Raw genomic sequence first — 25,319 nt, 5'->3', positions numbered from 1 at the left:
TTGATTTGTACTTAATTTTGAACTTTGGTTATATATTGGATTGAGTTTGGTTTTGATAGTTTGATAATAAATTTAAACTTTTATTGTGAATTAGTATTGTTATGTATTGATATTATGTGAAGTTTGAGCTTTTTTCCTCTTTTCTACTACTTCCAAATCAAATATTAGCAATTGTTTTTGTATTTTTTTCCATCAAATTATTTATTTGATAACTAATAATTCATGGATATTATTATGATATATCATTATATAATTAAAAAAACTAATTTATAATTTTTAAAAATAATATTTTTAAAATATTTTTATTAACCCAAGATTTGATCCCAAAATGACCGATCTGGTCGAACTAATTGACCCGTGACCCGAGCCTCGACTCGGGTCAATGCCCGGCCGGGTCCGATCAACTCATGGTTCCTATACTTTTAAATTGTAATATTTCCACTTCTACTTAAATTGATCTATATTAGTCTTTTTCAACCCTAAATTCTAACCCTAATAGTGACTAACATGGCTCAATTTAATCAATAGTTGGACTGAAAGGTTATAGTTTAAAATATAAAGATCTAAAAAGGCATATTTGAAAAAGTAGGACTATTCGGAGAATTAAACCCTATAATTTCAATTACATGTGATTTCATTTATAGACAATCACACAACCCCTTAGATTGTCAAACAACTGTCAAGAACCATGGTGGTGCTATAAAATACTCCCAAAGACCTTTATTTATAGAGGTCTTACAACAACATTTAATTTAACATCCGTCAAGCACCATGATTGTCTTATAAAATAATACAACTACATTTTAGAGGTCTTACAATAATTTTGGATGTGAAAATAATTATAATAGCTCATATAGCTCGCAATTCACGTCCATATAATACTTTAATCTAGATCTCATCTACAGGTGCACATGTACTATTTTCATCCGAAAGAGTCATAATTTTTAGGACGAGTAAAACACATCTTTTTTTAATACTATAAGCGCTCGCTCGGGTTTGCTCGCTTAGTTCTTTAGATCAGTAGATCTATCTATAGATTCCAATAGAGTCTCGCTCATAAAGGAAGAGTAACACGTCTTGCTTCACTTTTTCGACGCCCTCTCGCAGATTGTTGTAATCGTTATAGAAAAATATGTACCATTACCAGTGACACAGTATGGTGCCTAATATTTTAGAATTGTAAATTATCTTAGTATTTGATAATTATGTTAGCTTTATTAGCTATTTTAGTTTTATTTAATTATCTATTATTTTGTAACTATTTTAATTATTTTAGTTTTATTTACTATTTTTCCTTAGTCCAGGCCTCTATAAATACTTGTTTTAGGTTTTGTAAAAGAGGAATCGATGAATTGAATTGATTTTCTTATTTACTCTATTTTGAGTGTGAGTTCTTGGATTAGAACTGCGTATCCGCTGCATCAGGTTGTATCAGAGAGAGGATGTCAATTGGTGGTGACGGTGATGGTCTTTGTGACTGTGATCAGGAGGCTGAAGCCCTCTTGGGGACGAAGCGTTGCAACGATTGGAGCGACGTTTAGAGCAACAGATGGATCTTAGATTCCAGTGTTTTGATAAGCACTTTGAAAAAATTGTAGATCATCCGGATGCTCTACAAATTGATGCACACATGAGATAGAATGACGATAGAAGGCCAGTGGTGGAGTTGTCCCGTGGTGTTCCTTTTGACAGACTTTGTCCTGTCCCTATTTATAGACAATATGTCTATGACGAAGATTCAGAGGAAAAAAAATGATTTTGAGCCAAATTGGTTTAGACGACATCACCAATATGAAGGCCAGATGGCGAGAAATAATTATTTTCATGTTGAAAGGGATGGTGGAGATTTTTGCTTAAAGGTGGATATCTCGTCTTTCAACAGAAGCTTGGCTATAGATGAATTTTTGGATTTGACTGCAGAGATTGATAGATTTTTTTACTACATGACCTCCAGAGAAACGGGTTCGATTAGTAGCATGCCGTTTGAAAGGGGAAGCATTTGCATCTGTGAGAGCGAATTCAATCCGGGAGAGAACGTGAAGGTAAAAAGTCTTGTACTGAACGTGAGTACGTGATGAGGTATTTATTGAAGAGGAATTTCTACCCCCGATTTTGAGCAGGATCTTATTTTTAACAGCTTGCAACATTGTCGCAAGGCACTCGTGTGTCCATGAACACACTATGGAATTAATGAGACTGGATCGAAAGAAAAATAACCTCCTGGAGTCAGAAGGGCAGCAGGTTACGAGTTATTTGGAGAGGTTGAGGCTAGCACTCAGAGACGGAATCAGTGTGCGAGTTATTCGAACCTTATCTAAGGTGAAAAATATGGCCCTGAAGGCAGAGTTAATGCAACAAGAGAGAAGTTGGTGGAACCGTGAAGATTACAAAGCTGTAGAGTCTACAGGAGAGTTTAAAAATCGTAGCAACAAGAACAACAACAAATATGGAAGGAACAAGATGGCAGAGACTGTAGGGAAAGATAAAGATGTAAGAATAACAGAAAATCCATATTCCAAATCTACTATGGGGAAGTGTTTCAAATGTAATCAACCGGGACACAAGTCAAACAAATGTCCCTTGAGGAAGACTGTGAACATTGTAGAGAAAAATGAAGAGATTATTTGTGAGCTAGATGGTGATGAAGAAGAAGAATATGAAGCAGAAAAAGGCAAGTTTATCTTTTAAGGCAGATAATGTCAACTCCCAAAAGCAATCAGTTGATTAAAAATAAGGTGTTCAATACTACTATTGATGATGGAAATTGTGAAAAGATAATTAGGGAAGCTTTTAAAACTGAGTAAAAAAATGAAAAAAAAAATAGATTTGAAAAGTGTTGATGAAAGAAAGAAGAACAACAAGACCAACGAGAAGGATTTCTCGAAGGTTCTTAAAGAATCCAAGCTAAGGATGTGGTTATTTTCGAAGAGGAAGAGAAAGAAAGCTACTAAATGGAAAGATTTCAAGATCAAGAAATTGAAATTTTCGAATGGTGATGGTTTGATGAAATATCCAATCACAAGCTTAATTGCCCAGTTTAAAACTCGAGGTCAAGTTTTTCACGAGTGGGGGTGAATGACAAAGTATGGTGCCTAATATTTTATAATTTTAAATTATCTTAGTATTTGATAATTGTGTTAGCTTTATTAGCTATTTTAGTTTTATTTAATTATCTATTATTTTGTGTTTATTTTAATTATTTTAGTTTTATTTACTATTTTGTCCTTAGTCCAGGCCTCTATAAATACTTGTTTTAGGGTTTGTAAAAGAGGAATTGATGAATTGAATTGATTTTCTTATTTACTCTATTTTGAGTGTGAGTTCTAGGATTATAACTGTGTATCTGCTGTGTCAACCAGGGACAAAGACAGAAACTTCTCTTATAAGCAATTAACATCAAGTCAGCATACATGGGGTCCACAAGTTGTTAATGGATTATAACATTGGGTTCACACAACTCAATAATCCTCTAATGGACCATGCCCATCTTGTAACTATGACAACCAATGTCATACGTACTAGCGTAAGATCTTATCCGAATAATGTATATTATATGAGGAGCATAGGTCTCAAAAAATAATAGTTTCTTATTATCAGCTTCCAGGAGAAGCTTTACATACAAACCTGAAAATCAACGAAGTGTTGAACATCTCAACTTGTGCCACTTATACATCTATTGTGTGCAAAAATAACTCTGTTATAATCCCGCCGTCATTTTTTTATGATGGTTAATTGAATCTTTTTTTTAAAAAAAAGTGGATAAACCACATGCATTAAGAAGAAAAAAATCACAAGCAAACAAAGCCCCAGTGAAGGGTGACAACAGTCAGCCCACCAGGAGTAGGGAAACAAAACATGCATTAATCGAATCTCACATACCAAGAAAGTTAGTTATTTTACAAAATTTTATAAAAAATTAGTTATTTTTCTAAACTAACCCCTAATACATATCTTCACATTTCTCTCTCATATTTAATTCAAAGAAGGTAGCTGAATAAAGTGTTAAAGATAACTAAAAAAAAACAATATATACTTCTTAATAATAGAATATAAAAAGAAATATAGATTTATTCATGACAAATAAGAAAGGTACAGAAGGAGTATTTCATACTAGCATATGATCTATTATAAATAATAGATATAATAATGGCCAGGTATAGATCTGGATACAAATGATATTTTATTAGTAGCTTCCACAGGAAGCTTCTCCGACCATAAGTACAATATAGCTTCCAAAGGAAGCTTTACAAAGTAACTGAAAACAACAATGTGTCAAGACACTTATATTATTAAGTTTAATCTTGTTCATTTTCAGGTCTTTATGTTAGAAGTATGTTGGTTGTTTTGTTGTAATTAATTAGGACGTGTCACTCATGTATTTCATGCATGTATTTGCATAACGTGTCACTTGTGTAAGTCATGCAGGTGTTTGCATGACGTGTAAGTCATGCATGGGTTTGCATGACATGTAGTAGTGTTTCTAGGAATCGTGGAGCACATCCAAGTACTGCCACAAGAACCGGCCAAGTTGGTTGCTGAGCGTACGTGCATCAAGTGGTCTTCCATGTATTTCGTAGACAGTGTTGTTGAAATTAAAAATCATCTCATTATGTGTTATCTCAAAAATCTCCAGCAATTTGAGTAATAATGTTAGAGTGTGTGTGTATTCGGGTGCATTGATACAAATCCAACATTTGGTCTCAAAGCCAGATTATGTTCACCATGTCGGAGAGCAAAGTCACAAGCAACGATGACGGAATTCCATGCAGCTACACGACTTCACGGAAGTACAAATCAGCAATGTAAGAAGCATCTGCAGTTCTACAACTAGATACAAAGTGGGTCATTTTAGAGAATCGATCCACTACTACCATCACCGAATCTTTATTTCTTTTGAGTTCTTGGCAATCCTACCACAAAATCCATGCTAACATCTTCCCAAGGGGCTTGAGGGACTGGAAGAGGAGTGTACAAACCTGCATTTTGAGAGTGACTCTTAGCCACATGACAAATGTTGCACTTCTTTACATGTTTCATTACATCCTTCTCCATTTTTGGCCAAAAGAATTTGTCTTTTATGATAGCAAGTGTCTTGTTTCTACCAAAATGTCCTCCAAGGTTACTATCATGGGCCTCCATTAGAATGGCATCTCTCACAGAGCATTGAGGAATACACAAGCAATTCTTCTTGAAAAGAAACCCATTTTGCAGAAAAAACTGTTTGTATGGCCCTCTTGAACAATTTTCCCAAATGACAACAAAGTAGGGATCATCCTTGTACAATTCTTTTAAAACTTCAAACCCAACAACATTTATTTGCATAGTGGACAACAATGTGTACCTTCTACTCAATACATCAGCAACTTGGTTTTGAGAGCCAGCTTGATGCTTGATGACAAAACTGTAAGCCTGCAGAAATTCCACCCGTAATGCATGATGTCGGTTCAACTTATGCTGGCCATTTATGAACTTTAAAGCTTCATGATCTAAGAAGAGTACAAATGGTTTTTGGAGGAGATAATGACTCCAATGACCCAAAGCACGAACAATGGCATAAAACTCTTTGTCATAAGTAGAGTAGTTCTTGCGGGAATCGCTTAACTTCTCGCCGAAAAATGCAAAAGGTTTCTTCTCTTGACTCAAAACAGCTCCAATGCCGACATTAGAAGCATCACACTCAACCTCAAAAAGTTTGTCAAAATCTGGAAGTGAGAGAACACCTGGGAAGGAAGCTCAAGGTGGTGAGGAGTGATTGTGGTGGTGAATTCACCTCAGCTGAGTTCCAGAACTACTGTGATGATCGCGGCATCAAAAAGGAATACACAGCCCCATATACACCTCAACAGAATGGTGTAGTGGAGCACAAGAATCGTACTGTGGTAGAAATGGCTCGTGCTTTGCTCAAGACTGGGAATCTTCCAACAAGGTTCTGGGGTGACGCTGTCTCCACAGGAGTCTATTTGATCAATAGATCACCTACACAAGCATTACAAACAAAGACACCTTATGAAGGAATGCATGGAGTCAAGCTTGTAGTGAGTCATTTAAAAGTGTTTGGTTGCATTGCCTTTACTTTAATTCCCTCCCAGAAATTATACAAGCTTGATGAGAGATCAGAACGGTGCATATTCACTGGATACTCTTCAGAATCCAAGGCATACAAGTTGTTCAATCCAGTGACAGGCAAGATCATCATCAGCAGAGATGTTGTGTTTCATGAAGGGTCTCGATGGTGTTGGGAAGGGCCTAAATCAAATGTGCAGGTATTGGAGTTTGAAGAAGATAAGGAGGAGCAAGTAAATCATCCTCAATCTTCTCCAATCTCTGTCAGGACATCAAGTGGAGGAGTGGAGACTAAGATGCAGTCTAAGCACAGTGATGCTGTTAGTGTCTCTAGATCTCGTGTGGCTCCTACTGATGGGACTCCTCCTAGAAAGATCAAATTGCTCACAAATGTATACAATTCATACACATTTGCTATGCATGTTGCTGATCCAACTGAGTACATGGAAGCTGTGAAGAGTAAAGAATGGCAAGATGCTATGAATTTGGAGATGGACTCAATAACAAGCAACAATACATGGGAGTTATGTGAGTTGCCTGCTGAGAAGAGTCCAGTTGGTCTTAAGTGGATTTTTAAGACCAAATTCAATGAAAAGGGTGAGGTGCAGAAGCATAAAGCCAGAATTGTGGCCAAGGGGTATTCACAAACTCAAGGGATTGATTATGATGAGGTCTTCTCACCAGTAGCCTGAATTGAAACAGTTAGATTAATCCTTGCACTTGCAGCTCGAGCAAGGTGGGAAGTGTTTCACTTTGATGTGAAATCAGCCTTCTTGAATGGAGAAATACAGGAGGAAGTATATGTCTCACAACCTGAGGGTTATGAGAAGAAGGGTGAAGAACATCTGGTTTATAGATTGAGAAAGGCTCTATATGGTCTGAAGCAGGCGCCTAGAGCCTGGTACTCCAGAATTGATAAGCATTTCAAAGAGCTTGGATTTGTCAAGAGTGAGAGTGAACACACATTATATAGGAAGGAGGGCATGAATGGTGAATTATTGCTAATCAGTCTTTATGTAGACGATATTATATATACAAGCTCTTCTTCTGTTTTATTAGCTCAATCAAGAATGACATGATGAATACTTTCAAGATGACGGACTTGGGTTTAATGAGCTATTTTTTGGGAATTGAAGTGAAGCAAAATTCTGAGGGTTTCTTCATCTCACAGCAGAACTATATTGATGATTTATTAGTTCACATGAACATGAAACTTTGCTTTGCAACCCCGTGAGTACACCATTAGCAGTAAATGAGAAACTTGAAGAAGGTGATAGTGATAAGTTCTCAGATCCTGGAACTTACAGGAGTTTGATTAGGAAGTTACTCTATGTTACACACACTCGACCAGACATTATTTTTCCAGTCAATTATCTATCTAGATTCATGAATCAACCAAGCAAAATTCAGTTCATTGCTACAAAGCAAGTTGTGAGATATCTCACAGGTACCAAAAAGCTGGGTCTGTGGTATTCACGGGGAGATGATGGTGAATTGGAGGCTTTCTCTGACAGCGACTGGGGAGGTTCTAAGGTTGATCGGAAGAGCACATCTGGAGTATTTTTCAAATTGGGCTCATGTCCTATCTCTTGGGGATCCCGAAAAAAGGATGTTGTGGCTCTCTCCACAACCGAAGCAGAGTATATCGCATCCACGGGAGCAGCTTGTCAAGTTGTTTGGTTGAGGAGAGTGTTACAAAATTGTGGGAAACCATGCTCTGAATCTACTAAATTATGGGTTGATAATCTCTTAGCCATTGCTGTGGCCAAGAATCCCGCACACCATGGTCGAACGAAGCACATAGACATGAGATATCACTTCATCCGAGGGTTAGTATCAGAAGGAGTGATTTCTCTGCACCATTTCAGCACTAAAGACCAAATCGCCGACATCTTCACCAAACCGTTACTCACTAAGAAGTTTGTCATGTTCAGAAGCTTGCTTGGGATGAGATCATCTCAATCAAGGGGGGATGTTGATGTTGATTGAAGACGGTGTGGAGTTGGGTCGTGCATTGGCTGCAATCGAGGAGGATAGAAGGATGGAAGCGAAGCATGGTAGCTGGATTCAGGGTCTGAAGAGAAGCTTAATATTTTTGACTTATGTTGCATCTTTTGAGTATTTTTAGTATTAGTTTAATGAGTTAGTGGAGACCATATCTCTTGTTGTGTGTGATGGCCAATAACTAGATGGTTAGTGGGTTAATGACGGCCAATGAGAATAGGTATGCATGTGTTAGTGGAGTTACTTTTTGATTTATTATATATATGAATGGAAGAGAGGATGACTGGTTGGTCAGTTGGATATCTTTGAAAAGTCCATTATTTCCTTTGCTTCTACTTACCTCTTTCTCTTCCCTGGCATTTCATCAAACAGAGAAAGAAGTTTAGTATCTCTTTTGATACTGATAATCTTCATCTTCTCCAACAATATTATCCTCTTGCCAAATAAACAGGTGGTTAATGAAGAACTCTATACTTACATCTGGAATGCCCTCTGGAAACTAAGAGTGGTTCAAGGGTCAAAACTTGCCTCGAGAAGCACATGAACTTAATTACATACAGCATTGCTAGCAGTGGTTATGATAGGCACTTGCATGATAATTGGTGATGGTGTTCTTACACCTACCATATCAGGTAACGAAATTTCTTCTAAAATTCTGCGGTCTTTATTTTTATGATTCCTTATGGCTGGAAAATAAAACATTGGCTTCCTTGTATTTGTATCTTTTGTGCAGTTTTTTCTGTAGTTTCGGGACTTGAGGTATCGATGTCCAAAGATTACGGTGAATGTAAGCACTCCTGCCTTACCTCTACCTTTATCCATCTCTCTTTGGTTACCTCTTAAAGCCTATCCAACTTGACATCTGGCCAAAGCTGGGCACTCATATAATTTTCTACCATTAATTTTTGTTCATTACTACAAACTGCATAGAAAGTTCTGATCAATGGGTCATGTCTCAGTCTAAACAGCCTTTGAGAAAAACAAATCGGCCTGGTTAAAAAAAACCTGCCCCACTATCAGGCTGAGCTTGTCTGGCCCATCTGAACTCCTAGCCAAAATGACAGAAGATAAAACAGCTTTATATTTGCAATAAATGCTTTTATATTCTTGTTTATTTTCTTTCCTATGCTCATACTCCAGATGCTTTGTCTAGATTTCTTGGTGCTTGCAGAGAACTAGGACCAAAGAGAATTATAAACTAATATGCTTCTCGATCCTTTTTAGTCTTGCATGTAGGTTTTTGAAACCCGGATTGAGTTTTTGTGATCTCAACAAAGACTCACCGCCGGAGATAATGCAACCTCACTCGAATACTAACACGACTAACTTGCACACTCACTCATTCACCAAAAAAATACAAGATAAAAATATTACAAGAGTTCAAAAAGAAGAAAAACAAAGTCTATGGAAAAGTAAACCAGACTAAGCTTCAGTACAACCAACAGTCACAGGAGACTGACCAGGGATCCGAAGTTTAATAAACTAAATCTTGCTACCAGTACGACACTACACCAACACACGCAAAGTAGTACCATGCAGGTCACGTACAGAGAAAATAGATCACCCTTTGAGATTTGCATATGCTAGTGGGCCCCATATGGATTAAACCAACAAACTCCCCCTTAATCAACATCCTGAGCCTCAAGATCCTGCACACCCAGACATTTACGCATGATAGCAAACTTCATATTTGGCATCGCTTTAGTCAGCACGTCTGCCCTTTGATCATTTGAGCTCACTGGCTCAACCACGATCATACCATTTTCTATGCATTCTCTAATGTAGTGAAAATGCATGTCGATGTGTTTGCTGCGATCGTGATGTACAGGATTCTTCATCAGAGCGATAGCTGATCTGTTATCCACGAACAGAGTCACTGGCTTGAGTTTGTTCCCTGTTATTTCATTAATCACACTCGCCAGCCACACCGCTTGGCATGCAGCAGTGGTTGCCGCCATGTATTCAGCTTCGCAGGAAGACAAAGCCACTGTCCTTTGTTTGTATGAACCCCAAGACACGAGGTTGTTGTTGATGTAGAAAACCATGCCTCCGGTGCTTCTCCTATCGTCTGGGTCACTTGCTAGATCACTGTCTGTATAATTGGCAAGTTCCACATCGTTTCCTCCCCTTGTGTATGTCAAGCCAAAATAGATAGTACCCTTTAGGTATCTAAGAATCTGCTTCACAGCTTTAAGATGTATCAAGATTGGCCTTTCCATGTACCTACTAAGCATTCCCACAGAATATGATAGATCAGGTCATGTATGCAGGAGATACCTGAGACTACCAATGATGCGTTGATATTCTATTGGGTCCACAGGCTCACCTTCCCTGTCCTTGTGCAATTTTAGTTTGTGCTCCATTGGAACATATGTTGCATTTACATTCACTCATGCCAAACTGTTTCAGGATTCTGCAAGCGTATGCTAATTGTCGGAGTAAGATTTGCTTCTCCCCTTGTTCAACCTCAATACCCAGGTAGTAGGATAAGAGTCCCAAGTCACTCATGTTGAATTCATCCATCATCTGCACCTTGAACTGATTTATATCCTCCCTGCTTTTTCCCGTGATGATCAAATCATCCACGTAAATTCCCACTATAACTGCACCACCATCTTCTTCTCTAGTGTATAATGCTTTTTAGATCCTTTAGGTGAGCATCCAACCGCGAATTCCAGTCGCTTGGGGCTTGACGGAGTCCATATAGGGCCTTTGATAACTTATACACCATGTGTTCTTTGCCTAGCACCAAGAACCCATCAGGTTGGTTAACATATACCTCCTCCGTCAGAATCCCATTTAGAAACACTAATTTCATGTCCATATGGTGGACTTCCCACCCTTGATTTACTGTGATAGCGAGTATCACACGTATAGTATCAAGTCTCGCTACGGGCGGGAAAACTTCATCAAAATCCACTCCGTGCTGTTGGACAAAACCCCTTGCCACTAACCTCGCCTTGTGCTTGACGATATTCCCCTCGGAATATTGTTTAGTTTTGTAGATCCACTTCAGTCCTATGACTTTGTGACCCGGTGGTAATTCGGTTAGGGTCTAAGTGTTGTTTTCTTCAATGGTTTCCATCTCTCTCTTCATAGCTTGTTCCCATATGGCTTGACCCGACACATTGCTATAAGAGGTGGGTTCTTCGGTCTCCAGTAAGAGAAGATCTTCAAACATTTGTTCTCCTTCTGTTTCAGCATATATATCAGTAAGTAATCAATACCTATCTTCTCTTTCGACTGTGCCGGGTGTGGTTATCACTTCTAAGTCAGAGGACGCAGCCCTTTCAGTGAGTGATGGGGTCGATGCCATTTGAGTCACATTTTCTTGTAGCGGGATCCTCATCCCATCACCTCTAGTAACCTCGCATGTGCCACCCATTGGTTCTTGAGTGGCATCCAACGAGTCTATTTGACTTCCAGACTCTGAACTCACTGTGTTACTCATGGTCTCTGTCCCCATGGTTTTTGTTAGAACTACGAATTTCATATGATTACTGGTGTTTGCTTCACAGTTTTCACTCCACTTCCACTCCGTATCTTCTAGACATATTACATCCCGACTCACATGATGTTTATTATTGTGCGGGTTATACAAGCGATGAGCCTTACTCCCTTCTTCTACTCCAAGATAAACCATGGACTCACTACGGTCATCGAGCTTTTTTAAATGCGGAACTGTCACCTTGGCGAGTGCAACGTAGCCAAACACCTTTACATGACCCATATGAGGTATCACTCCATTCCAAGATTCAAATGGTGTGCGATTTTCTAAAGCTTTTGTCGGTCGCCGATTTAGCAGGTACACAGCATGCCTCACAGCCTCTCCCCAGAATCTCCCGGGCACACGTATGCTTTTTAGGAGTGATCTCACAGTGTCCATAATGGTACGATTCCTCCTCTCCACCACCCTATTCTGCTGAGGAGAGTACAGTGCCGTGAGATGCCGTTTGATGCCACAATCATCACACAACTTTGTAAAATCAGCTGACATAAACTCACCACCTTGATCCGACCTCACCATCTTGATCTTGTGTCCTGTTGAGTTCTCCACGAGAATTTTAAACTTTTTGAACTCAAAATATACTTGAGCTTTGGACCTCAGGAAATAGACCCACATCCAACGAGTGCAATCATCTACTATTAAAAAATAATATGTGTTACCTGCAATGGTGCAAGGTGATACTAGTCCGCACAGGTCCATATGTAGTAGCTCCATTGGTTCCTTTGCTCTGTAATTCGCCTAGGCCAGGAACAGGCTTCTTGTATGTTTAGCAACGATGCACCCTTCACAAACTTTGTTTGGGTGTGAGATCACCGGGACACCACTAGCAATTCGTTTTTCTCAAATAAATTTCAGTGCATGAAAATTGATGTGCCCAAGCCTTGCATGCCAAAGCCATGCCAGATTATCAAAGCTCGCCATGAGACAGGTTGCATCACACGTTTCAAGTTGGATTTTGTACAGCCGGTTCGGTAATCGTCTCACAGACGTCAACAGTGCTCCACTTTCATCATAAACTTTTAGATACTCTCCCGTCATCTCTAGTTCATTACCATCCTCGGTCATTTGGCCGAGACTAATGATGTTACTGCGAAGTCTCGGTATATAATACACCTCCTGTAAGACCCGATGATCACCATTTTCACATTTAAGTAAGACAGAGCCCTTTTCCCATTATATCTATAGTGGATCCATCTCCAAACTTCACCATACCTGTAATACTTTCATCTAGCCTCTGGAACTTCCCCCGATCTCCCGATATATGGTTGCTGGCTCCATTGTCCAAGTACCAAGTATGAGTATGGAGTTGTTCCATCTCGATGCTATGTAGTTCAGGAATCACCTCCTCTTCGTTCAACATCACCACATCCTGGTTCTTCTCCCGACTCTATATTTCTCCTTGTGCTACGGTTAGCATAAGAGCAGGTTCTTCATCATGCATAAGATTCACCTCCTCACCTCGTCTCTCGTTCCAACATTCAGAGGCATTGTGGACCCCGCCCAAAGCTTGACTACATTTAAAAAAAAAAAAAAGCATTGTTTCCCCCACTTATTCCCTATCCTTTTGTCATGTGGCTCTCCAATCTAGTGGTAATGAGGAATTCATGGGTTTCCATCACATCTGTGCCTTTGATATTTGAGCCTTTTAACTTCATTGTTTTTCTTCTTCTCTTGTGCTTCTTCTTCATTTCTTTTGTCTTGTAAGGGAGGTTGCTTGCTAGAAGATTTTTTTGAAGCTTGGTTTTCAGCTAGGGCTGTCTTTTTCAACACTCTCTTTTCCGGCCATCGTAGTAAGCCCCTAGCCATTCTTGGTTAAATTCTTTTTAGTAGTGTTGTTTTTTTGGTAACTAAAAAAACCATGACTTTTTCTCTATCCTTTGATTAGCTTGCCATGTTTTTGTGGAATAGCATGTTAGCTCTTTTTTTATTTAGAAACCTTGGCATGTTGATGGCTAAATTCGGAGTTGTTCATGCTTGTTGTTCTCTTAGTTCATAGCTCAAAAATTGTTGTTGAAATCCTTGGAGCTTAGTGTTAGCTCAAGGGCTTGTGCTTAACCATCCTTGTTTTTGAGAAAGGTTTGGCCTTGGCATTAGTTTAATGAGTGTTAAGTTGCTTGTTTCTTGCTCACCCAAGCATGGTGGAGATTTTTTTGGACCTTATTTGAGGGTAGAACCAACATGCTAAAAGCCTTGCACATTGTGTATGTTTCCATGTATATATATATATATATATGTGTGTGTGTGTGTGTGTGTGTTTTATATATGTATTGGTTGTATAAGTAGATATGTTTTTTCTCTCTTAGTTTGGTTCTACAACTTTTGTTGTTGGTGGAGTGGTTTTGTAAAGTTGATAGCATTATTGTGTTAATGTGTCTAAAGACTAGAGCTTGGTTGTGAGTCTGCATAAATGTTTTTGGTGTTAATGGTTTGCATATTTTTGTTTTTATTAGTCAAGGCATTGTAAGAGAATGAGGGAAGGGAATGTGTTTAGAATTGGATGGTGGAGATGTTCTCATCAAGTTAAAATATTAGTTCAAGGCAAATGTCAAATGAGTGGAGGTTAAGCATTGGATCACTTTAAATTTAATCATGTTAATTATTTAAGCTTTTAGGGTGTGTTTTAAATTCCTGCATGAGTGCATGCAAGGCAATTATTGTCATTTATTTTACTTTATTTTATTTTTATTTTTGGTTGCTCTCTAGAAAATGCTTAGGGTAATACTTGATGAGTGTTTAAACTTGCGATTAGAGTAATTTTGTTTTAACTATGGTAAATCATTGGATTTTAGGATCGTTTTAGGGAGTGGTCTTGGTTCTCATTTTTTTGGGCTTAAGCTAATATCAGGTAAGTAATCTACCGATAACTTCGTATTTTCAGTATTTGAGAAATTATTTTATTCTGTAAAATAATTATCTAGTATTTTGTTATTTTATTTTGAATATCTATTATTTTGTTAATATTGAAATTATTTATCTAGAATATGTATTTTGAGGTATTTTCTTTAATTAATTATTTCTATTTAGTTGTTGACTTGGTAAATCTAAATTGGTGCAATGCTAATTAAATAATTGCTATTCTTTTTAACTTGGTTATTAATTTATTATTTATACTAAGTGTGTGGTTACATTCAAACGATTACTTCGACATTTATAAAATTCGTTTGTTTGTAGGCATGGGTTAATGATTCTGCTATCTTTTGAATTGACTTAGTCAATTCCTTTATTTATTTATTTATTTATATAAGCATTTAATTTAGTTTTGAAGGAGCTGGTGTTTTGAATAATTTTAAATACTTCATGTGCTTAAATTTTTTTATATTTCATTTATGGTTATTGATTTATTTTTCCCTAAAGTGAGATTTTTGATATTTATTAGTATTTCCGAATATATATGAACTTGAGAAATTTTTAGAAATTTCTAAACTTGTACTCTGCAAATATTTTTGTATCCGAATATTTTTGGTCTCCAAAATGAATGATATGCAACCCCATCGCTGGGGGTTAAACCCCGACCTTGTCGACAAGTAATTTTTGGGAGAATGAGATCGCAGCTTTCAGCACCGTGTCCGATGACGGTGAAATAATCAACGACCACCGGTATTCGGTCTCGTGTCACGAGGGTAAATAAATGATATCTCATTATTTTTGGCTCGGATCCATCACTGAGGATAAACAAATGACCTTTGGCACTTACAGTGAATTTGGAGACATACTCTTGAATTGGTTATTATTTTTGGGTTTGCCCTTTTGATTTTGAATTTCTGCAAAAACACAAATATTTGTCCTGCCTTGAAATTTTCTGTATTTTTGATATCGTATATCTGGGTTTTGAATTCCGGTAAATCATATTTGTAAATATTCTTTATTAGAATATTTCACTTTGTATTTTGTTTTGTTTAAATTATGTTTTGAAGACCTATGCTCATTTCTGGCGAATAATTATTCGCAGTTCAGAAACCTGGTATTCTTTTGATTTTAGTTATCTTGAATAGCGTTACTACTTGAGAACTATACCTCTGTTGAACCATTTATTTTGTATTTGTTTAAACTATGTTTAAACTTTGAATTATTCTTAATATCTGAAATCGAGATTCATAAAGCCTGTTGTTTTAAAACAATTTCTGGATTACTTACTGGGCTAGTGAGCTCATGGATTTGTTTTAAATCCTTTTCAGATCAAGAGTGGTAGACCGTGGTGGATCTTGAAAGACTGCCTGTAGATGTTGCTTGTCATGTGTAAAATTGTAGTCCTTGTCATTGTCTATCACTATGTCCCTGTATTTTGTATTTTGGACTTCTGTATCCCAATTTTGTGTACTTTGTAGAGTTTGTAATCCTGCAACTCAGTTGGGTTATTATAGTTTTACCTGTCCTAGATCAGATTTTGAGACCTTGCAGGCCTATGGGGCTCACGCTTTGTGGGTCTGCGGCCGTTTGTCTGCGCACCGGGTCTGGTGAGCCGAGTTCGGGGCATGACAGGCATAATGTCCCAGTTTATCACAGTTGAAGCATTTGATGTGCTTCTTGTCTCTGTTCCCGCGGCTACTTCCCTCCTGGTGTACGGTGCTAGGAATCCCAAGACCCCGTCTACCATGTGCATGACCTCTACTCCTTCCTCTTCCCCAGCTCCGCATCTCAATATTCTCGCTGTTACGCTTCCATGCCTCCTCGTCACTTCTTCTTGCTCGTGCACTCCACTCTTCATGGGTAAGTAACAATCGATCTCCTTGAGTCTCTTCCTTCCTTATCCACTCCTCGTAAGCTTTCAGTCACCCTATGGCCTCTTCGAATGCCATGGTATCCACATCAAGGAGCTCCTCGATTGAGGCCACAACTTGTAGGAATTTATTCGGAACTGACCCAAAAAGCTTCTTCACAAGTGTGGCATCCTCCATGGTTGTTCCAAGCTCATTGATCCTATTTGCAAAGCTGTTGAGTTTCCCGGCGAACTCGTCTATAGAGTCAGTTTCCTTCATCCTTAGGGCTCCAAACTCGCTTTTAAGTGTTTGCACTCTAGCCTTCTTCACCCTATCCACACCAAGAAACCGGATTTTGATGCTTTCCCAAACTTCCTTCGCCATTTTTTTCTTTGCAATATGCAGCAATATGTCTTCCGGCACTGCTTGAAAAATGCAAGCGCGAGCCATCTTGTCCTTCCTTACATCCACCGTCGTTCCATCAATCGGATCGATTGCCTCTCATACTCCTTGAGCGTCCATGTTTGCCTCCATCTTGATTGCCCAGGTTGATTAGTTAGTGGGAGTGAGCATAGGATACTACAGCGGCACCATTCCATCTTTGGTCGCCTGTTGAGTAGTAATCGCCATGTCTTCTGCTCGGAGATACTTTGGCATGCACCTGGCTTTGCTCTGATACCACGTGTAGGTTTTGAAACTGGACTGAGTTTTGTGATCTCAACAGCACTCACCGCCGGAGATAATGCAACCTCACTCAGAATACTAACACAGCTAACTTGCACACTCACTTCATTCAGCCAAAAGAATACAAGATAAAATATTACAAGAGTTCAAAAGAAGAAAACAAAGTCTAGGGAAATGTAAACCAGACTAAGCTTCAATACAACCAACAGTCACAGGAGACTGACCAGGGATCCAGAAGTTTAATAAACTAAAACTTGCTACCAGTACGACACTACACCAACACACGCAAAGTAGTACCATGCAGGTCACATACAGAGAAAATAGATCACCCTTTGAGATTTGCATATGCTCGTGGGCCCCATGTGGATTAAACCAACACTGCATTCATTCCCGAGTTTATATACACCTCTATTTTCTTCTCTCCATTCTTTAAGGTATGATAAGATTCATAATGCTGAGTGGTTTTATCTTGATTATGTATAGGATCATGCCATAATGTTGTAGTAGTCTTCATTTTCTTCAAGCCTTCTGATCTCCAAGATCACACATCTTTGTTTTTAATCTTATTTTTTATTATTGTCTGGTGCCAACCTCATTTGGTTTGATTTATTGATTGCTAGTTTACCTTTATTGTTTTATGTATTTTCTTTTATTTATTATATGGTCAGTGTAACTGAACACTAGGCTTCTGTCACAATAACATATTTAATTAAGATCTACTTTATGGTGCTGATCTTACTTATCTTTGTCATGGACTTATAGTCAATCATCTTTATGAATTATGAAATTATCATAGGTTATCTTGATGATAAATTTGGGTTCTTTGGTTTATATCATTGTTGATTCTAAGTGAGAATACTTGCCTTAGAGTATTCTTTTTGGCTTTATGCTTGTATGTATAGGTTTCTAACTGTTTCTTTTGAGTTGGACGGAGGATAATTAATTTTACCTTTGTAATTGATATGTTTTCATGTTGTTCTTTGTAGCTACCTACTCATGCTCTTTGTTATGTTTTTTTTTTTTTTTTTTAATTTTATGAAAGTTTGATCTAATTAAAGATGCTCTATTTTGGGATTAATAGAAACTCGGGAACATCATGGAAATGACCTTGGGTTGTCGCTATATAATTATGATGATGCGGTTTTCTCAAGACTAATCTACAATGAATTATTTAGTCCCATTTGAAGTTTTTGGTCCATCTGCCTATGCATGACGTGATGCTTCCTGTAGGTATAGGAGATTCTCTTGAGAATGTTGATGTTTCGTATGTTGCCTGTGGATTGTGTTTGCTTTGGTCTAATCATTCTTATCTGTATTTATTTATGCAGGGATGCTACTACTAAGGTGTTGATTAAGATGAGACGTACATATCCATTTGGTGTTGATCCCAAATGGCATGGTACACAGAGTGAGATGCTATTTCTCAATTTTTTGAGATGAAAATGCCCATCCTTCTTGGAGTTGCCCAAATGAACCTTGGAATTTTCTTGAGCTATTTCAATGCGAAGTTCTTTGGGAATAGTATTAATATTTGGTGAGTTGATTTTCCAATTCAGGTCCTAATATGCGTATAAAATCATGTAGACTCTGGTACCTGCATTGTCTATTAACCGTTTCAACTCATTCAACTGTGGAAATCTATGTAGTCTCTCTTGGTTTGATGGTAACATGTTATTAGCACACTTCTGAAGTTTCTCTTACCAAAGTTGAAAGTTCTCCCTCTTGAAGACTTGGAAGGCATGTGACTTAAGGGTATAAGAAACACATATCAATCTATCTGACCATTTCTTTGTGATCATATGTTGATGACCAAAGTCAATTTTCACCAACTACTTAACATTACTACAATTCATGATATAGTATTGTATATTTAATGTGTGGACCCTTTAAGAATGTCATTAATCAAAGTTTTAGCTGTATGGAAGTTTGGATATGTGTTATTATTTGAGGCAGTCTACATGAAGAAGATGTATGTTTTCTCAGAATTTTCCATGTTTCTTGATTTTCTCCTAGTTTCCTATCTTGTTGTGTAACTCCCAGAATTTGTGAACCATTTTATGGAACGAGAAAGGCCACTCTTGAAATCTACATAACTAACATATTTTCTTGAAATGCCTTAAAATGATTCTACCTCACACTATATAATATTTTTATGTTGGCTAGTTGCTTAATGTATCACAATTGGAATTACAGTTGAAGGCTTAGTACTTTCTGTGTATGCTTTGCATTATTCTTTAAAATCACTCTTCATTCACTGGTGTTAATTATCTACTCATCTTCATTTCTGCTCCAGGTATCTATTTGTTCCTCAGTTGATATTCTTGAACAGCCTGTTTGGTTACCTTTCTCTACTCATCATTGTAAAATGATGCACTGGTTCAAAAGCAGATCTATACCATGTGATGATATACATGTTTCTTAGCCCAACAGATAAACTTGTTGAGAATGAGCTATTTCCTAGCCAAAAGATGCTTCAGGTTTGTACATATATACTGGCATATCATTTTTTTCTCACTTGTACAATGTCATTCTAAGTGCTAACTTTTCTCATCATTCTATCAGCTTGTATTACTTGCGCTAGCCCTTATATCTGTTCCTTGAATGTTGTTTCCAAAGCCCTACCTTTTGAAGAAGCAACATCAAGAAGTATGTGTAAATTGCTTGTTAGTTCTTATATGATGTTTCTTTACTCTTATTAAGGATGCCCATGCTTGTTGTTGCAGAGACATCAAGGACAGGCTTATACCAGATTGGCTTTTACGTCTCAGTTCCAGGTATGCTTAATAATTTCTCCATGCTGAGTTCAAACAATAAACTCTTGTGTTCATGTTATTGATGCAAGCTTAACATGCTTACAAAGAGTGTCTAATTAGAGTGTGTTACCAATGCAAGTAACAGTAAGAATAGTGGTTTAGTGTGCTAATGAAGGCCTAGAATTACATTGGAGTGTGTTTCAACAGATTGACACGGTTGGTAGTGGCTATGCTGAAGGTCATCTGATTGTCAATTATCAGTTTGTAAGACATTATTTGAATATATGAATGTTTATTGGTTTATAATATGCATACTAATTATAAAAAAATTTGTTCTTTAGTTTATTTTTTTTTAACCATTATGCTGTGAGATTAATAAATTAAAATATTAATATTATACATATATATATATATATATATTTGTTTTAAATTATCTATAAAAACATCTATTCAATTTAGTGGCAAATTTTTTTCCGCTATAGGATACTAAACAAATCTATTGGATTTATAGCGGTGGAATATTCCGCCACTATAGAATTTATAGAGGTAAAATTTTCCGCCGCTGCTAAAAAATTTATAGCGGCAACATTTTCCGCCGCTACAAATAATTGTGCATCTCCAACCCTAATAGATGAGATAGCAGGAAAAGAGTACATTTGTCACAAAAAATAAATATCGACTAAAGATTTAGGGGTTAATTGGATAAGGCTAAAATAGGGCTTATAGCGGTAGATTTTTTTCCACCGCTATAAGTCTTATTTCTTGTAGTGTCTTATGATGACCCATTGGCAGGTTATTTACTTTCTTCACATAATTATTACTTATCATTATGAAGTTTTTTATTTCTCAATCACATTAATTAGTTGGGGATGGAATGATCTAGTTATTAATTAGTTGGGGAAACAAAATTTGTTTTTCCTATACTATATGAAGCTTCTCTCTCTTCCTTTTTTTTTTCTCTTTATGTGTATGTGTGTGTTTCGCATTGCAATTCTCTCTATTTGATTTTCTTTCCTATTTATTCCTTATATGGATATCATTCTTTTATGTTTTTGATTTTAATGCTTTATTGTATATATGCTTGTGTGAGATCATCTATCTAACCTAAAATTATAATTGAGTTCAAAACCATATATTATATTTGTTTTCTTAATAAAAATTACATAGTATTGATGCTTGTAATTTCTGAGATCATTTCTGAATATTTTATTGATTTCAATGATTTAAATGTTTAGATGTAGCCAGAACTGATAATAAGGCAAAAGAAGAAGGTCTAGATGTAATTGAAACATATGTTTTTTTGAACGCTCATGAGCTTGCCAAACGTCAGGTAAATAATTAGTACTTAATTACTATTTAATTAAGTTTTTTTCAATGAATATGATATTGATGATTGTTCCGTTTTTGTATTATAACTTTGAATGCAACTTGGACTTGGTTAGGTTTATGAAGGAGGTGCAGAACCCTGTATTATTTTTCACATTGGTCCTTATGTTTGTGCATAGTGGAATTATGGGTAATTTAATTAGCCTTTTTAGATTAATTAAACACTAATTCCATGTAACTTAATTCATATAATGTTTATTAGGGCTTTTTTTTTTTTTTTAGTGGATTCCAGTTTGGTTGTGCAAATCCTAGGGATGGAAATGTGAACTTATGCCATACCATTCAAGGTTATATATTAAGTCACAATTAATTATATCCCTAATCTTTATATTTATATTAATATGGTGTTTTGATTAATTTTTCTTAATTACAGGATATGATGCAAACATTCACAACAATGATTGTAGATTTCTTAAAGAAAGGGAATTGATTAGGTTTGATCTTTCTTTCCGGCCCTACTTGGTGGTTGTTATTCATCAAGGGATGATGATGATGATGATGCTTGTGTTATTAACCTCTCTTGGTGAATGTTATTGCCATTGGTTATATGTAAACCTTTAATTAACTAGAGAAAAACCATTGTGACTCTATTGTTGACACAGGGGATGTATTGTTAAGTGGTTCTAAGGAGTCCCATGATTTTTTCCTCGATTCGAAAGGTTTTCTACACTGAAACTTTGTTTGCTTGCTTGTTATTGTTTGATACATTTATTGTGCTAAATAGATCCCAAAAATTATACTTTAAGAGGAAAAGAATACAAGACCCTAAAAATTCAGAAAAAAAAAACACGTGTATCACAGTGACAGTGCTTCTACTCGTGAAGATTGCAGGTTTACAAATTTTCTTCAAGTGCTATAGCATTGTTCTACAGCAATGCTATACAGTTGCGGTAAAACCAAGGAAAGCACGGGCATGCTTCTGGCAGCACATTCTGCTGGTTTTTTAATATCAACTACAGTAATTGCTACAGATCATCAACTGCAAAAGAAAGTGCGTTAAAAACACTATTGCTACAGTGCTGAAGACCATGATCTGTGTTACAGTAGTTTCGGAAAAACTCCGTCTAGTAACTCTGATTGTCAGGTTTCTCTCCAACATTAAGAAACATACAAAATTTTATGACACCCATTGTGTGGGAAATTTCTTATTAAAATATATAACTAAAACATTTTATTTTGTCCACAAACATTAGTTGCATAGTTAATGAACTGCAGCTTTCCATCTCGGGCACCTTGCAAGTTGAATTAAATTAATCATTCAACTCCAGATTCTTACAGATCTACCCATTAATAATGTAATTAATTTTCACAACAAGTCATGGTGAGTGAGCTGTATGCCACTTCTTGGCTACCTTAAAAATGAGAAACAAATCCTACAACTTGCAAATAATTGAGCATGGGATCATATTATATTACAATAATTGAACCGTACTAATTAATTACATGCTTTAAGATACATGCATATATATATAGATATTGTTAACTAACATAATGAATGATCTGTATGACAGGTCTTGTACACCTTGAAAGTAATTAACAAATCATTCAACTTTATCACATTGGACTTTTGGACATTTATACCAGTCATATAGTATTGTGACTTGTATTATATATATATATATATATATGTAGGTGTTGTCCCGGATACAAATTCGATTTGTTAACTAAAGAAAATTAAGATCCAATCAGTATATGCCGGCCGAGATAGATAGGTATGTAATTGGATGGAAATCATTTCTTTAATTTTTTTAAAAAAAATTAAGAGAAGGTTTTGTGAGTTAATTGACCACACAAAGGTATTAATAAAGTTTTCCTTTTCATTGTGAAAATGAATGCAGCAAACAACTCTTAACTAGCATTAATTAATTACACCTTCACAGCAAGTTAAATTTAGTAATCCAAATTGATATTTTCAGGGTGTTTACTTGTACTATCTATTTTAACATGTTTTTCTTTTATTGATAAATATATACCTAACACGCAAGTGACATCTTAATTTTTACTGAAGAAAAACTCACAATTTCTCCACTTAACTCAAAAAAATATTACTGCAAGCAACAACTCTAAACCAATAATTTAAAGCATCTTGAAATTAATTAGTCAAAATGGAACTTCTTGTTTATGTGATAGGTATATGTACTGCTGTTATTTTTTTTCACCTAATTTGTATTTATTTCAATTTTTGGTAGCCTGTACCCAAGCACACAATTTAACGTACATCACAAGTCGTATGGAAACTAATCTACAATTAAGGTATTCATAAATAGCGGGTAAATTTTTTAGTAGTTCACTAAACTTTGGTTTATTTTCACTTTGATCACCGAACTTCAATTTGTATCAATATGGTCACTCAACTTTAATTTAATTTCAACCGGCAATAAATTAAAAATTTCTACCCCTAATTGATTACATGACTGTCTAAAAATCTAAATCAGTCTTCCCCATGACACATTATTAAGTCTATTAGAGGTGTCCATGTCATCGAAAAAGAGCCACATCATTTATTTGGGGTTGAAATATTTTGATTTACAAACCATTGAAATCAAATTAAAATTGAGTGATCAAATTGATACAAATTGAAGTTCAGTGATCAAAGTGAAAATAAGCCAAAGTTTAGTGGCCTACTAAAAAATTTACACCCCATAAATAGCTTTCCATGAGCTCAAAGAAAATATATAATATATTTTATAAATTAGTGGATGATAAAAACATAAAGAAGATAAAAGCTACATCAATATCTGGTACATATATTATTAAAACATTTTATTATGTCCTCAAAGTTAACAGTGTAGTCAATGAATTGCAAGCCTTTTCTCGGACACCTTGAACCTTGAGTTAAATTAATCATTCAACTTGCCGATACTCACAAATCTACCCACTTAAAATATAATCAATTTTCACAACAAGACATGGTGAGTGAGCTGAATGTCACTTCATGGATGCCTTAAAAATGAGATAAACAAATCATACAACTTGTAAATCATTGAGCACTGCATCATATTATATATATTACAATAATTCAATCAATCATACCAATTAAGTTCATAGTTCAAGATATATTTTGTTAACAAGACATGCATGATGAAATGAGCTGTCTGATAGCTCTTGTATACCTTGAAAGTAATTAACAAATCATTCGACTTTTGTATCTTTAAACGTTTATGTACCATATTATATATATATATATATATATCACATTAATTATCGGCATACTAGTCAAATAGTTTACTGATTTGAGCATATATACGTTGTTCAAGATACAAACCTAACTAACGAAAATTTTAAGCTTCCATCAGTATATGCCTGCCAAGATAGGCATTCTTTTAAAAATTTTAAAGAAAGAGAAATACGTAAAGTTTAATAAAGTTTAATTTGTGAGGTGCTTGACTAAGCAAAGTTACTAATAGCAAACATAACAAGGTCAAAGTTTCATTAACTCTCACAAATTCCAAACGAAAGAGCAAAAATCATAACTGTAGTTTGAATCCTGGGTTAAATTCAAATTCAATATGCTTGCAAGTTTCACTAATGTTGCAACATCTCAATCCTACTGAGTATACACCTTTGCTGATGAGCTAGAATCGATGCTTCGTCTTGGTCTTGATCCTTTGCTTGAGCATAAGATTCATCGTCATCAATTTGAATTGTAACCAAGGAAATGGACCATATATCGGTTACGTATGCAGTTGCACATGTATCATATATATCCACATACATGAATAATGAGGATTTATAGAGGTTTTGTTACAATAGTTTCATAGAGATAAAACAGAGTTTCCTCAAACCAATTGTATATATATATATATATATATGGGTAGAACAAAGAAGGAAATTAACTATTAAATTACTAACATGCTATTCTATTAATCTCTAAAACTGATGGTGTAAATATATTAAGCTGTCACAAGCACAAGAAGATCATCGAGTTTCAAGTTCAACTAATTCTTAAGTTAAGAAATAAGTAAAGAAGAAAACCATTTCATGATAACAAAATCACATGTTTGTCACACAAATATTTTCAACAACCTTCTCTAGCTTAAGTGAAAAACAATTGTACAGCAAATACGTGAATGTATCACAATTCTCAAGATGCAACTATACAGAGTGATGAGCTTAATTCCAAATAAGAAAATAAATTTAATAAATAATTCAAACAAACTAAATACATGAAATACTAAAAATGCAATTTACCACGTACATATCAAGTCATTCATGTCACATTTA

The 25,319-nt window shown here is 36.0% G+C and overlaps 1 protein-coding gene and 1 long non-coding RNA gene across 5 annotated transcripts; both read left to right on the top strand.

The window, feature by feature from the left end:
* The first annotated feature begins 2,181 nt into the window (after nucleotides 1-2,181).
* Nucleotides 2,182-8,052, top strand: LOC120250711. Its single transcript, XM_039259552.1, has 4 exons — nucleotides 2,182-2,671; nucleotides 5,710-6,734; nucleotides 6,855-6,964; nucleotides 7,260-8,052. The coding sequence occupies exons 1-4, from the start codon at nucleotides 2,182-2,184 to the stop codon at nucleotides 8,050-8,052; spliced, it is 2,418 nt and encodes an 805-aa protein (XP_039115486.1).
* A 9,350-nt stretch (nucleotides 8,053-17,402) lies between these two features.
* LOC120283895 lies at nucleotides 17,403-21,770 on the top strand. 4 transcript variants are annotated; one of them, XR_005543400.1, is made up of 9 exons: nucleotides 17,403-18,182; nucleotides 18,285-18,490; nucleotides 19,250-19,433; nucleotides 19,519-19,602; nucleotides 19,680-19,730; nucleotides 20,945-21,039; nucleotides 21,152-21,225; nucleotides 21,318-21,382; nucleotides 21,469-21,770. It is a non-coding gene; the product is annotated as an uncharacterized LOC120283895 (long non-coding RNA). The 4 variants fall into 4 exon arrangements; XR_005543398.1 differs by having other exon boundaries at nucleotides 17,403-18,186; XR_005543399.1 differs by lacking the exons at nucleotides 21,152-21,225; nucleotides 21,318-21,382 and having other exon boundaries at nucleotides 17,403-18,186.
* Nucleotides 21,771-25,319: the final 3,549 nt, after the last annotated feature.

This window comes from Dioscorea cayenensis, chromosome 3 (assembly GCF_009730915.1).
Source record: "Dioscorea cayenensis subsp. rotundata cultivar TDr96_F1 chromosome 3, TDr96_F1_v2_PseudoChromosome.rev07_lg8_w22 25.fasta, whole genome shotgun sequence".
NCBI lineage: Eukaryota > Viridiplantae > Streptophyta > Magnoliopsida > Dioscoreales > Dioscoreaceae > Dioscorea > Dioscorea cayenensis.
This window is presented reverse-complemented; position numbering and strand designations above follow the sequence as displayed.